The sequence below is a fragment of the Chiloscyllium plagiosum genome, chromosome 26 (assembly GCF_004010195.1).
Source record: "Chiloscyllium plagiosum isolate BGI_BamShark_2017 chromosome 26, ASM401019v2, whole genome shotgun sequence".
Lineage (NCBI taxonomy): Eukaryota > Metazoa > Chordata > Chondrichthyes > Orectolobiformes > Hemiscylliidae > Chiloscyllium > Chiloscyllium plagiosum.
The window spans coordinates 47,857,689-47,873,215 of record NC_057735.1 but is presented as its reverse complement, the minus strand read 5'-3'; the positions used below and the strand labels follow the sequence as shown (position 1 = coordinate 47,873,215).

Genomic DNA, 15,527 nt, shown 5'->3' with positions numbered 1-15,527 from the left:
AGGGAGAGGCTGAACAGGCTGGGGCTGTTTTCCCTGGAGCATCGGAGGCTGAGGGGGGACCTTATAGAGGTTTACAAAACTATGAGGGGCATGGATAGGATAAATAGATAAAGTCTTTTCCCTGGGGTCAAGGAGTCCAGAATTAGAGGGCATAGGTTTAGGGTGAGAGGGAAAAGATATAAAAGAGACCTAAGGGGCAACTTTTTCACACAGAGGGGGGGTACATGTATGGAATGAGCTACCAGAGGATGTGGTGGAGGCTGGTACAATTGCAACATTTAAGAGGCATTTGGATGGGTATATGAATAGGAAGGGTTTGGAGGGATATGGGCCAGGTGCTGGTAGGTGGGACTAGATTGGGTTGGGATATCTGGTCGGCATGGACGGGTTGGACCGAAGGGTCTGTTTCCATGCTGTACATCTCTATGACTCTATGACTCTTAAGGTATTAGGTGTTTTAATTGGCATAAAGAAGCATAAATTCTCAGGACCTGATGAAATGTATCTCAGGCTGCTTTGTGAAGGAAGGGATAAAATTTCTGGGGCCCAGGTGGAGATGTTTAATACTTCACTGGCCAAAAGGGACATGCCATATGACTGGACGATAGCTAATATGGTTCCTTCATTTAAGTAGGGTGGCAGGAATAGGCCAGGTAATTAGGCAGCCCAGGTACTTAGTCTGAAGTTAGTGGCAAGGAAATTATTGGAAAATATTCTGAAAGACAAGTCTACAGACAGAGAGATAGTACTGCTTTGTTAGAAGAGATCCTGTCTGACTGATTTAATTGAGTTTTTTGATAAGGGGACTAAATATATTGATGAGGATTGTGCAGTTGATGGGGTTTACGTGGACTTCAGTAAGGCACGTGACAAGATCCCAAATGGAAGGCTGGTTCATGGGATCCAAGGCAAGTTGGGAAAATTGGTTTACAAATAAGAGACAAAGGGTGATGGTGGAGGGTTGTCTTTTTGTATTTGGAAGTCTGTGATCAGTAGTGTACCACAGGGCTCAGTGCTGGTTTGTTATGTACATTAGAAACCTGGATGTGAATGTAGACTATGTAGTTAGTACAGTACATTTGCAGATGCCATCAAAATGGGTGTTCTTGGTGATAGTGAGGAGGGTGGTCTCAGGCAACAGCTGATTGGCTGGTAAATTGGGCAGAGCAGAGGCAGATGCAAATTAATCCCAATAAGTGTGCGGCAAAACATTTTGAGAGGTCTAATAAGGAAAGGATATACACAGTGAATGGAAGTACTGAGGAGCATTAAAATCCTGCTGTACCACGCCCGAGTGGTTGAGCGACAGTATAAAGGGCAAATAGGAAAAAATACTGAGACATTTGAAATTTGTAAAAGCTCTCAGAGAAATGGATCAGATCTTATTGTCAGCCTTCTATTGGCACTTGACATCAACAAGATAGTTGCCACAGATTTAAAGACTTGGGACAAAGCTACATGTACTTTCATTCCACATGCTGCACTCTAGACAACTGCTTACAATAATATTCATATTGAGACAAAAGAAATGATGATACACCATGTATTGGAAACGTAGCAAGTTAAGGATGGTTTCAAATCAAATAAAAAAAAGTATGGAAAGAGCAGTTGTGAATCAGATGACTGGGAACATCTTAAAAACTAGCAAAAGGTGACTAAAACCAAAAGTGGGAGACATTAGAGTGTCACAGTAATCTTTATCACATGCACAGATTACCCAGAGCCTGTATTCTGGTGTCAAATTGCAGAGGGGTCTGGTGAATGATGGGATTCGACAATCGTGGGTATACAAGAAAAACTAAGTTTAAAAATCAGCTGTTCAGGATTTGCAGAAAAGAGTGAGAGATCTGTAAATGACAGTTGTAGCAGAAAACAACCATGAAATGGAGAAAAAAGGGATATCTTTACAGTAGGAACTTGAAGCTCTAAAGCACAAATATAAACTAGGGATTGAACAGATCAGAGCTGAAAATGTGTTGCTGGAAAAGCGCAGCAGGTCAGGCAGCATCCAAGGAGCAGGAGAATCGACGTTTCGGGCATGAGCCCTTCCTAGAAGATTGAACAGATTAGACAATGAAATATAAACCCAGAGCAGTCTTAGAGCAGAATGAGAAATCCTCATTTTCATGTAGTTTGGAAGCTGCTAATAAACTGGAATATAACCAAATTTAAAGATTATGCCTCCTAAGTTTCTTAAACAAAGAACAGCACAGGAACAGGAACACTAAGCCTGTGCTGACTTTTAAACTAAACACTTTTGCCTCTACGCAGACCGTATCCCTCTATTCCCTGCCTCTTTGCATCTGTCAAGATGCTTCTTAAACATTGTTATTGTACCTGTTTCTACCAACTCCTCTGACTGCACATTCCAGGTACTTACCACCCTCTGTGTCAAAAATTTGCCTCTCACATCTCCTTTAAACTTTCCTTCTTTGACCTTAAACCTAAGTCCCCTTGTAGTTAACATTTCCACCCTGGGAAAAGACTCTGTCTATCCATTCTATCCATGTCTCTCACAATTTCATAAACTTCTATCAGGTCGCTCCTCATCTTTCAACATTCAAGTGGAAACAAACCAGGTTTGTTCAATCTCCCCTCACAGTGAATACTCTCCTAACCAGGCAATATCCTAGTAACCTTTTCTGTACTCTCTCCAAAGCCAGAATCCATCTTATTAACTCTACGGATTCCATATGACTTCACCTTCTTTATCAGCTGGCTATGAGGGACCTTGTCAAAGACTTTGCTAAAGTCCATATTGATAACATCTAGATTAGATTACTTACAGTGTGGAAACAGGCCCTTCGGCCCAACAAGTCCACACCGACCCGCCGAAGCGCAACCCACCCATACCCCTACATTTACCCCTTTTAACCTAACACTACGGGCAATTTAGCATGGCCAATTCACCTGACCCGCACATCTTTGTGACTGTGGGAGGAAACCGGAGCACCCGGAGGAAACCCATGCAGACACAGGGAGAACGTGCAAACTCCACACAGTCAGTCGCCTGAGTCGGGAATTGAACCCGGGTCTCTGGCGCTGTGAGGCAGCAGTGCTAACCACTGTGCCACCGTGCCGCCCACAAAATGCTGGCAAGGCATTATATCTAATGCCTTGCCAGCATTAATCACCTTTGTCACTTCCTCAAAAAACTCAATCAAGTTTGTGAGACATGATTGGTCTGCTAATAAGTCCATATTTTTGCAAATGTGAGTAAATCCTGTCCCTAAGAATCTTCTACAATAATTTCCCTTCCACTGATGTAAGGCTCACCAGCCTTTAATGCCCAGATTATGCCTATTGCCCTTCTTAAACATAGGACCAAAATTGGCTATTCTCCAAGCCTCTGGGACCTCTCATGTGACTAAATACAAAGATTTTGTGAAAGGTCCTAACAATTTCCTACCTCACTCGCCTCAGTATTCTGGGATAAACTTGTCTACTTAATGCTTTTCAAAACATCCATCACCTTTTTTATATTGACATGCCCTAGAATAACAATATATACCTCCCTAGACCCACCATCCACCGTGTTATTTGCCTTTATGAATACTGATGCTAAATATTCTTTCAGGACCTCACCCACTTCCTCCAGCTCTATGCATAAATTCCCTCTTCGTTCTTGAGTGGGCATACCCTTTCCCTAGTTACCTTTTACTCCATAAAGACATATAAAACACCTTGGGATTTTCCTTAATCCTGTTTGTCAAGGATATTTCATAACCTCTCTTAGTTTTCCTAACTCCCTGTTTAAGTTATTTTCTGCTTTCGTCGTTAATGTGTATTGTGAACAGTTGGGGTGCCAGCACTAAACTCTGCTGTGCCCCACTCATCACTGCCTGCCATTCTGAAAAGGACCCGTTTATTCCAACTCTCTGCTTCCTGTCTGCCAACCAGTTCTTTATCCACAACAATATATTACCTCTGATAACATAAGCTTTGCGTTTGCTGACTAATCTTTTGTGTAGGATCTTGTCAACAAAGGCCATGGCAATATTCAAGTTTTCATGTGGGGTCACATCCAAAAAGCACCTGGGAAACAGTGACTTTCCCTGTGGTGGCATTTCAGTGAATTTGTGCTCTCCTGTTCAGAACAATATCACTTTTCTGCCTGGGACAAGATAGATAAAAGAACTATTGCCTTTAAATCTTTTCTGGTCCACTAATGAGCTTCAGGGAAGCAAATCTGGCATTATTACGTGTCCTGACCTAAATGTGACTTCAGACTTACAGCAGTGAGGTTGACAGTTAAATGTCCTCTGAAATGACATAGAGTCATGGAGTCATAGAGATGTACAGTACGGAAACAGATCCTATGGTTCACCTCTTTTATGCCAACCAGATATCCTAAATTAAACTTGATCTATTTGCCAGCATCAGGCCCATATCCTGCTAAACCTTTCTTTTTCATATATCCATCCAGATGCGTTTTAAATGTTGCAATTGTACCAGACTATACCACTTCCTTTGGCAGCTCATTCCATTCTTGCGCTACCCTCTGCAAGAAAAGGTTGCCCCCTAGGTCCCTTTGAAATCATTCCCCTCTCACCCCATCCATGCCTCTCATTTTAGATTACATTAGAGTGTGGAAAATGGCCCTTCGGCCCAAAAAGTCCACACTGACCCGCAACCCACCCATACCCCTAACCTAAAACAACAGGCAATTTAGCATGGCCAGTTCACCTGACCTGCACATCTTTGGACTGTGGGAGGTAACCGGAGCAAACCCACACAGACGCGTGGAGAATGTGCAAACTCCACACAGTCAGTCGCCTGAGGTGGGAATTGAACCCGGGTCTCTGGCGCTGTGAGGCAGCAGTGCTAACCGCTGGGCCATCGTGCCACTCATGATTTCATAAACTTCTAAAAGCTCACCCCTCAGCCTCCAAGGCTCCAGGGAAAATAGCCCAGCCTATTCAGCCTCTCTCTATCGTTCAAACATTCCAACATCCCTTTAAATCTTTTCTGAACCTTTTCAAGTTTAACAACATCTTTCCAACAGCAGGGAGACCAGAACTGAACATATTATTCCAAATGCGGCTTAACCAATATCCTGTACAGCCACATGACATCCCACTGTCTGCACTCAATGCACTGACCAATAAAAGTAAGCGTACCAAAAGCCTACTATCTTGTAAACTTGCAACTCCATTTTTAAGGAACTATGAATCTGCACTCAAAGGTCTCTTTGTTTGGCAACGCTCCCCAGGACCCTACCATTAGGTGTATAGGGCCTGTCCTGATTGGCCCGACCAGAATATACCAAAACGTTTCTGGATGGAGGATGGGAGAAACGTGTAGCTGTAAGAGCTGCTTCTTTTTTGAGGTTTTTTCAGTGTTGGAGCTGATTTCCTTGAATTCTTGGAGCAGTAATTACTGTTTTATAAGCTGTTGCATAGCTTTGGAACTTTAGCAAAAAAGCTCAAAACAATGGTACATCAAAACAAGAGGAAGAGCAGGTACCAAATAGGAGGTGAAAAAAAAGGAGTAATGAACTTTCACAGCCTGAGCTCTTCAGTTTTATCTCCTGGCAAGATATTCAGTTGTAGAAAATGGCTACAAAGGTAAATGAAAGCAGTGAAACTGGACGTCAGCCAAGGCAGCAGAAACAATGATGGAAAGCCCAGACCTGTCAACTCTCCAAAGTCTCCATTCTTAATAAGCGTCCGTACGGATATGTTTCCATGGGCATCAGTACATCCAGGCAAAATCATCACCATCCCTTGGGCCTCTCCTGGCCCAATGACAGGACAGAGCCAGCAGAGATGGCAACACTGTGGTGTACACTGTGGGGTACACTGTGCTGTACACTGTGATGTACATTGTGGTGTACACTGTGATGTACATTGTGGTGTACACTGTGCTGTACACTGATGTACACTGTGATGTACACTGTGGTGTACACTGTGCTGTACACTGTGGTGTACACTGTGATGTACACTGTGATGTACACTGTGATGTACAGTGTGATGTACACTGTGATGTACACTGTGGTGTACATTGTGGTGTACACTGTGATGTACACTGTAGTGTACACTGTGGTGTACACTGGTGTACACTGTGATGTACACTGTGATGTACACTGTGGTGTACACTGTGGTGTACACTGGTGTACACTGTGATGTACACTGTGGTGTACACTGTGATGTACACTGTGGTGTACTCTGTGCTGTACACTGTGATGTACACTGTGATGTACACTGTGGTGTACTCTGTGATGTACACTGTGGTGTACTCTGTGATGTACACTGTGGTGTACACTGTGGTGTACACTGTGATGTACACTGTGGTGTACTCTGTGATGTACACTGTGGTGTACACTGTGGTGTACACTGTGGTGTACTCTGTGATGTACACTGTGGTGTACACTGTGCTGTACACTGTGATGTACATATCCATACAGACACTTATTAAGAATGAAAACTTTGGAGAGTTGACAGGTCTGGGCTTTCCATCATTGTTTCTGCTGCCTTGGCTGACACACAGTTTCACTGCTTTCATTTAACTTTGTAGCCATTTTCTACAACTGAATGACTTGCGAGGAGATGAAACTGTGGTGTACAGGAGCAAGGGAGTTGCCCTGGGAGTCGTCAAACATTGACTCGAGGCCCCATCAAGTCTCACAACATCAAGTCAATCTGCTGACCAAGCATTGTTCCCTTTACCTGATGAAGGGGCAGTGCTCTGAAAGCTTGTGATTTTAAATAAACCTGTTGGATTCTAACCTGGTGTCATGTGATTTCTGACTTTGTCCACCCCAGTCCAACCCGGCACCTCCACATCGTGCTGATTAATAAAGCTCAGGCTACTAAAAGCTTTATTAATGGCTACATTTTGCTCATGTGGAGGATAAAAACCAATATGAGCTAGATGGAATGAATGGCCTTTTTGAGTGATGTATAACCTATGTATCAGGAAGAGGATTATCCACAGCAATGTAAATGAGTGTACTATTCTGTATAAAACATTCCACTTACCAAAGGTGACTGAATGACGATCACATCATGAGACGTTTTGTTTAGTACATTCGAGGCACTCGATTTACTGTTTCCCATCTTATCTTTCTAAACAAGACAGAAAACGCAATTAGGCAATATGGGCTAGCTATTTGGTAAAAGGACTCTGATTAACTTGTTTGACATTAATCCCAGAGCACTTACAGTTTCATTCCATTTCTGAGTCTCTCATTGGCTACAATTGTTCCTTGTTGGAGCCGATGCTGCAAGATGAAGGGAGCTTATGTTAATAATGCAAACGGATTGGCGAAACTCTATGAGATGCTTACTTCAAACTATCAGCTGTTTCCTATCAGGCATCATCTGAAGACCAGGAGATATTAAGAGCAAAAGGAAATTGTTTGGCCCCTTGTATTCACATAATTTGTTTTCCCTCTTATTGTTGTGGCATCTGCAAAGTTAGTGATAGCATGTTCACTTCCCTCAGCCAAGTTCCTGATATATTTTATAAATTTGACCACATCAGTGAACCCCACAGTGCTCCACTAATTACAGTTGCCACCCTAAATATGCACCTTCCACTATTCTGCCTCTTTTCTTCTTTAGTTGGGCAATCCTTGTTAATATATTACCTAAACACCAGGGACTCATATTTTATTAAGTAGTCTAACTGATTGAACACTTTTCCAAATTCAAATATGTCACATCTACTGGTTCCCCTTTATTTGTCCCTTTTGTTACCTCCTCAAACAATTCTAATAAATTTCGTGGAATCTAACAATGCAGAAAGAGGCTATTCAGCCCATCAAGTCTGCTTCAACACTCTAAAAGATGAAGGGCTTTTGCCCGAAACGTCGATTCACCTGCTCCTCGGATGCTGCCTGACCTGCTGCGCTTTTTCAGCACCACTCTGATCTTGATTCTGATCTCCAGCATCTGCAGTCCTCACTTTTGCCTATTAACACTCTAAAGGCCATTCCATAACACCACATTTACCACGCCTAATTCACCTAGCCTGCAGAATTTTGCATGGCCAATCCACATAACCTGTACATGTTTGGACTGTGACAGGAAACCAGAGCACCTAGAGGAAATCCATGCAGACAGGGGAAAAAATGTGCAAACTCCATACAGTCATCTGGGGGTGGAAGTAAACCTGGGTCACAGGCGCTGTGAGGCCCTGGTGCTTTATTTTTTCAGGCATGACTGTCCCTTCATAAAACCATGTGGACTCTACTTGATTATATTATGTTAAATATCACACAACACCAGGTTATAGTCCAACAGGTTTAATTGGAAGCACACTAGCTTTCGGAGCGACGCGCCTGAATCACCTGATGAAGGAGCGTCGCTCCGAAAGCTAGTGCTTCCAATTAAACCTGTTGGACTATAACCTGGTGTTGTGTGATATTTAACTTTGTCCACTCCAGTCCAACACCGGCATCTCCACATCATGATTATATTATGCATTTCTAAATACGTGTCTACTTAATCCTTTAAAGTAGACTCTAACCTTCTTCCAAAGACAGATGTTAAGCTAACTGGCCTATAGTTGTCTCTTTTTTTTGTCTCTCTCTCTCCTTCTGAATAATAACACTGGCAGTTTTTGAATCCTACGAGACATTTCCAGAATCTAAGCATTCTTAAAAGATTGCTACCAGTGCAACCACACTCTGTAGCGACTTCATTTAAAATCCTAGGATGTAATCCATCAGAACTTACTGGCCGTTAGCCCCATTGGTTTCCCTGGTACCTTTTCTCAAATTGATTGCTTTTGTATTTATTTTAAAGACTGTGTCTATTTTATACTTTTTAAAATTATGGTCTGAAATGAGGAAGAGCTGTTTTAAAATTCCATGCTCATGTTTTGAAAAGAATGTAATCTGACCCTCATGGCAAACACTGATTAAACTGCTATTGGAACAAATGGAAACTGGAAGGGTTGCAGATAACCTGGAGCTGAGGGGCTGTGTATAGATGCACTTGGATAGGAACAACAAGTTGGTTGGTCGGTCTATGGACTAGTGACCAGTTATCCATGACAAAAGCCTTTTGTGTGTCAACAACTGTGTGATTGGTTCTCAAGTTCTGAACAGCTGTGGGCTGGGAACAAGTGAGAAAGAAATGATGTGATCACCACCAGCTCAGATGCTGTTTATTTGGTCTATGCACCGAAACCCATTTTAGATCTGAATAAAAGCTGAAATTTTCCTTCAGGAATTGTTGTGTTCTGTAACTTTTAACTGTTGAGTCAGAGACCGTTTATAAGAGAGTCTTGCGTCTTCTTACAAATCAATGAAAACATCTGATGAATGACACCTCAAAGCAATGCTCTGACCAGCATAAGAAACAGGACTATCTCAGTAATCTGTGAAACCATAGAACAACCTCCCAGCTTTCCTATGCCCAAAACTTATTTTTCCATGTCTATTTATGTGTGTGTATATGTTTGCGTATATGTGTGCGTATGTAAGGGAGAGTTGATTAGAGTTTTAATTTGTAGTGCCATACACCAATATCCTCATTAGTTCCTGTTTAATCCTCAATCCTACAGTCTAGTGGTTGTTTGGAGTGAGGAGGGGGCAGGAGAGTGAGGTTGCTATAGATTGTTTCCAACAGTCTCTTCTTCCACTTGTTATTTCTTACTCGACCCATGTGGATTCGTCATCTTCCGATCCAGGATCGTCCCTTGCTATTGTACTTATTGTATCTTGTACCAATAAAGCTATCGCACAAATTTTTCCTTCCTGCCTGTTCTTTTGAAAAGTTACATACCCCTGAATATTTAACTCCCAGTTTTGATCTCCTTATAACAATGTATCAATAATGGCTATACAATCATATCCATTAACCTGCAATTTTGTCATTAATTCAGTCATTTTGATTTTAAAACAATGCACATTTAAGAGCCATTAATTTTCTCCTTTTTACCACTTTCCCCTTTTACCCATATTTGCTGTTTCTTTTGTATATTTGCACACTTTATCCCTTTCTGTGACAAAAAAAATCATGATGTAAAGAGCTGCCCTACAATTCTGCCATCGCCCTTGCTTTGTAAACTTTGTACTTCCTCTCTAGACACCCCCTCCCCAACCGATGTTATGTTAGTTTAAAGCCCTAATTGAAGCTGATGAAAATCTTTGTGATTTAGCGCAAGGCAGATTCTCTTGAGTTGCTTTCTATCTTAACTATTCCTCTCTAGACACCCCCTCCAACCGATCTTATGTTAGTTTAAAGCCCTAATTGAAGCTGATGAAAACTTTGTGATTTAGCGCAAGGCAGATTCTCTTGAGTTGCTTTCTATCTTAACTATTTCATCACAGACTGTGCTGTAGACCTTCATCTCCAGTACGTCGCCTCCACTCCCGTCTCTAATCCCACACCCAAGGGGGGGGGCGTCAACAATAAAAAAGATTGACCTTTTTCAGTTTCCTCATATTGTCCCAAACTCCATAAAAGTTTCCATAATGGTTCTTTGAGCTGCAACTGGGTTCTTTCGTGATGATCTGTGTAGTAACTATAGCTGAATAATCAGTCTCACCAAATAAAAATAACTACACTTACAGAACGTTGTTAAACATCGCCAATCTTTAATTATCAGATTTTTAAAACTCAGCTTTCAAAGTCAGTCACATTGGGGCGGCACAGTGGCACAGTGGTTAGCACTGCTGCCTCACAGCGCCAGAGACCTGGGTTCAATTCCTGCCTCAGGTGACTCTCTGTGTGCAGTTTGCACGTTCTCCCCGTGTCTGTGTGGTTTCCTCCCACAGTCCAAAGATGTGCAGGTGAGGTGTATTGGCCGTGCTTAAATTGCCTGTAGTGTTAGGTGAAGGGGTAAATGTAGGGGAATGAGTTGCAGGTTGGTGTTAACTTGTTGGGTCGAAGGGCCTACTATCATACTGTTAGTAATCTAACCTATATAAAAACTTTGTCCATGACATTTTAGCTGTCAATTTCACCCCGTGTATATACCCCACACCTTTACTTTGCTCTTTGATTTTTTAAAAAGTGGTTAATTATATACACTGTTCATTTCTTGTGTTGCTATCTGTGACATTACTTCTTTGTGAGTTGCTGTTTAGGCAAGTCACCCAGCTAGAATCATTCTGGCAGTAGTTGATGGGGTCAGTGTAGCTGCTGCAGCTCCTTGTATGTATTTCTACCCAGCGCTATGCTGTCATGGCATGTCATGTCTGGCTTTGTATCTAACCCTGTGTTGGCCTTGTCCAGGGAGTATTTGATGGGGTCAGTGTAGAGAGAGCTTTACTCTGTATCTCACCCCATGATGTCCCTATCATGGGAGTGTTTGATGCAGGCAGTGTTGAGGGAGCTTTACTCTATGTCTTACCATGTGATGTCCCTGTCCAAGGAGTGTTTGATGGGGACAGTGTAAAGAGAGCTTTACTCTGTATCTAACCTCATGCTGTCCCTGTCCTGGGAGTGTTTGATGCAGGCAGTGTAGAGAAAGCTTTACTCTATGTCTTACCATGTGATGTCCCTGTCCAGGGAGTGTTTGATAGGGGCAGTGTAGAGAAAGCTTTACTCTGTATCTAACCTCATGATGTCCCTGTCCTGGGAGTGTTTGATGCAGGCAGTGTAGAGAAAGCTTTACTCTATGTCTTACCATGTGATGTCCCTGTCCTGGGAGTGTTTGATGGGGACAGTGTAGAGAAAGCTTAACTCTGTATCTAACCTCATGATGTCCCTGTCCTGGGAATGCTTGATGCAGGCAGTGTAGAGAAAGCTTTACTCTATGTCTTACCATGTGATGTCCCTGTCCAGGGAGTGTTTGATAGGGGCAGTGTAGAGAAAGCTTTACTCTGTATCTAACCTCATGATGTCCCTGTCCTGGGAGTGTTTGATGCAGGCAGTGTAGAGAAAGCTTTACTCTATGTCTTACCATGTGATGTCCCTGTCCAGGGAGTGTTTGATAGGGGCAGTGTAGAGAAAGCTTTACTCTGTATCTAACCTCATGATGTCCCTGTCCTGGGAGTGTTTGATGCAGGCAGTGTAGAGAAAGCTTTACTCTATGTCTTACCATGTGATGTCCCTGTCCAGGGAGTGTTTGATAGGGGCAGTGTAGAGAAAGCTTTACTCTGTATCTAACCTCATGATGTCCCTGTCCTGGGAGTGCTTGATGGGGGCAGTGTAGAGAGAACTTTACTCTGTATCTAACCTCATGATGTCCCTGTCCTGGGAGTGCTTGATGGGGGCAGTGTAGAGAGAACTTTACTCTGTATCTAACCTCATGATGTCCCTGTCCTGGGAATGCTTTATTTAATTCTCTTTTTGTGAGACATAGACATCACTGGCTGGGCCAGCATTTATAGCCCATCCCTTGTTCCCCTTGAGAAGGTGGGGGTGAACAGTCCACCTGCTGTGAGTTGACCCACAATACCATAAGGGAGGGAATTCCAGGATTTTGACCCAGAGACAGTGAAGGAACTGTGGTATATTTCCAAGTTAGGATGGTGAGTGGCCAGCATTGCAACTGTATGGAAGAGCTTGGCTAGACTGTCAAATTCTGGATTCTGGATTAGTGGTGCTGGAAGGGCACAGCAGGTCAGCATCCGAGGAGCAAGAGAATCATTCCTGATGAAGGGCTTTTGCCCGAATCGTTGATTTTCCTGCTCCTTGGATGCTGCCTGACCTGCTGTGCTTTTCCAGCACCACACTCTTGACTCTAATCTCCAGCATCTGCAGTCCTCACTTCTTGCCCTTGTCAAGTTCTGGAGCACAAACCTTCAGTACTTTGCCAGAATGTTGTCAGGCCACATTGCCTTTGCAGTATCCAGAGCCCCCATCCTGCTCTTGATATCACTTAGAATGAATCGATCTGGCTGCAGACTGGTATCTGAGTGATGCTGAGGATCTCTGGAGGAGGCTGAGGTGGATCATCCATTTGGCACTTCTGGTTAAAGATTGCTGCGAGTGTTTCTGCTTTATCTTTTGCACTGATGTGCTGGGCTCATCCACCATTGAGGATGGGGGTATTTGTGGAGGCTCCTCCTCCGCGTGCATTGCTTAATTGTCCACCATCATTCACAACTAGATATGGCAGGACTGCAGAGTTCAGATTTGATTCGTTGGTTGTGGGATTGTTTAGTTCTGTCCATCATTTGTTGCTTGTGCTGTTTGGCATGCAAATAGTCTAGTTTGGTAGCTTCACCCGGTTGACATCTCATCTTCAGGTGTGCCTGGTGCTGCTCCTGGCATGCCCTCCTGCACTCACCATTGAAGCAGGGTTGAGCTCTTGACTTGATGGTAATGGTTGGGTGGGGGATATGCTGGGCCAGGAGATTACAGATTTTGCTGGAATGGAATTCTACTGCTGGTGCTGGCCCCCAGTGCCTCCTGGATGTCCAGTCTTGAGTTGCAAGACCAGATCGAAGTCTGTCCCATTTAGCACAGGGATAGTACCACACATCACAGTGGAGATTCTTCTCAAAGTGAAGGTGGGACTTTGTCTCCACAAAATCTGTGCGGTGGTCACTCTTACCGATACTGTCGTGGGAAGATGCATCTGCAGCTGGCAGATTGGTAAGGATGAGATCAAGTATGTTTCTCCCTCTTAATGGTTCCCTCATCATCTGCTGCTGACCCAGTCTATCAGCTATACCCTTTTGGACCCAACCAGCTCAATCAGTAGTACTGCTGCCGAGCCACTGTTGGAGTTGGACATTGAAATCCCACACCCAGAGTACATTTTATGCCCTTGCCAGACTCAGTGCTTCCTCCAAGTGTTGTTCAACATGGAAGGGTACTGATTCATCAGCTGAGGGAGGATAGTATGAGGTAATCAGAAGAAGTTTTCCTTGTCCATGTTTAACCTGAAGCTGTGAGACTTCATGGGATGCAGAGTCAATGTTGAGGGCTCCCAGGGCAACTCTCTCCTGACTGTATCCCACTGTCCCATCACCTCTGCTATCTGTCCTACCGGGACAGGGCGTATGTTGGCTGGGTGGAGATAGTGGTGCCTAGGATATTGTCTGTAAGATATGATTCCATGGGTATGAAATTGTCAGGCTGTTGTTTGGCCAGTCTCTGTGACAGTTCTTCCAAGTTTGGCACTAGTCCCCAGATGTTAGTGAGGAGGGTCAACAGGACTGTTTCTGACATCGTCTTTTCCAGTGTCTGGGTCAATGCAATGTGATCTGTTTAGTTTCTATTCTTTGAGACTTTGTAGTGGTTGATACAACTGAATGGTTTGCTAGGCCATTTCAGAGGGCAGCTGAGAGTCAACCACATTGCTGTGGGTCTGGAGTCACATGTAGGCCAGACCAGGTAAGGATGGCAGATTCCTTCCCTGAAGGAGATTGGTGAACCAGATGGGGTTTTTCCAACAACCAACAATAGTTTCATGGTCATCAGTCGATTCTTAATTCCAGATTTTTGTTGTTGAATTTAAATTCCACCATCTGCCAGAGTGGGATTCAACCTCAGGTATGAATTAACAGAGTTTCTGGATTAATAGTGTAGCGATAATACCACTACACCATTGCATCCCTTTGATGAGGAGTGTTGAGGGAGATTTACTTTCTGTTTAAAAAGAGTAGAGTGAGCTTTATTTTATAAATAACCGTGTACTGTACCTGTCCTTAGTGGTTGATGGGGAAGAATAAATGAGCTTTACTTTTAGTCTCAAAGAGTGAAGGAAGCTTTAATTTCAGTTAAAAACAATATAGGCAGCTTTAATCTGTGTCTAACCCCATGCAGTCCCTATTGGGGAGTGTTTGATGGGAACAGTGTAGAGGGAAGCTTTACTCTGTATCTTGTATGGTATATATTAGATTAGATTACTTACAGTGTGGAAACAGGCCCTTCGGCCCAGCAAGTCCACACCGACCCACCGAAGAGCAACCCACCCAGACCCATTCCCCTATGTTTACCCCTTCACCTAACACTACGGGCAACTTAGTATAGCCAATTCACCTGACCTGCACATTTTTGGACTGTGGGAAGAAACGCACCCAGAGGAAACTCATGCAGACACAGGGAGAATGTGCCCGAGGTAGGAATTGAACCCGGTTCCCTGGCTTTGTGAGGCAGCAGTGCTAACCACTGTGCCACTGTATCTAACCCTATACGGTCCCTGTCCTGGGAGTGCTTGATGGGGACAGTGTAGGGATAGCTTTACTCTGTATTTAACTCTATGCTGTCCCTGTTCTGGGAGTGTTTGATGGGAACAGTGTAGACAGAGCTTCACTCTCAGGTTACTTTCAATTTAAAAGAATAGAAGGGAGTGTACTCTGTGACTAACCAGAACGCCTCATCGTCCGCCTCGGAATGGAGGAAGAACGCCTCATCTTCCGCCTTGGAACACTTCAACCCCAGGGCATCAATGTGGACTTCACCAGTTTCCTCATTTCCCCTTCCCCCACCTCACCCCAGTTCCAAACTTCCAGCTCAGCACTGTCCCCATAACTTGTCCTACCTGCCTACCTCCCTTTCCACCTATCCACTCCACCCTCCCCCCGACCTATCACCTTCACCCCTCCCCCACTCACCTACTGTAAGTTTCCACACTGTAAGTAATCTAATCTAATACTGTACTCTATGCTACTTTCT

The 15,527-nt window shown here is 43.6% G+C and overlaps 1 protein-coding gene across 1 annotated transcript in view; it reads right to left on the bottom strand.

Annotated features, from left to right (window-relative positions):
* The window catches only part of LOC122562997 (zonadhesin-like), a 25,857-nt gene that overhangs the window by 8,660 nt on the left and 1,670 nt on the right, over positions 1-15,527 (bottom strand). Inside the window, exons 2-3 of the mRNA XM_043716295.1 lie at positions 7,164-7,222; positions 6,981-7,067 (exon numbers count right to left, since the gene is read on the bottom strand). Of these exons, the coding sequence (XP_043572230.1) occupies positions 6,981-7,058 (78 nt within the window). The 5' untranslated portion in view covers positions 7,059-7,067; positions 7,164-7,222. The remainder of the gene's footprint in view (positions 1-6,980; positions 7,068-7,163; positions 7,223-15,527) is intronic.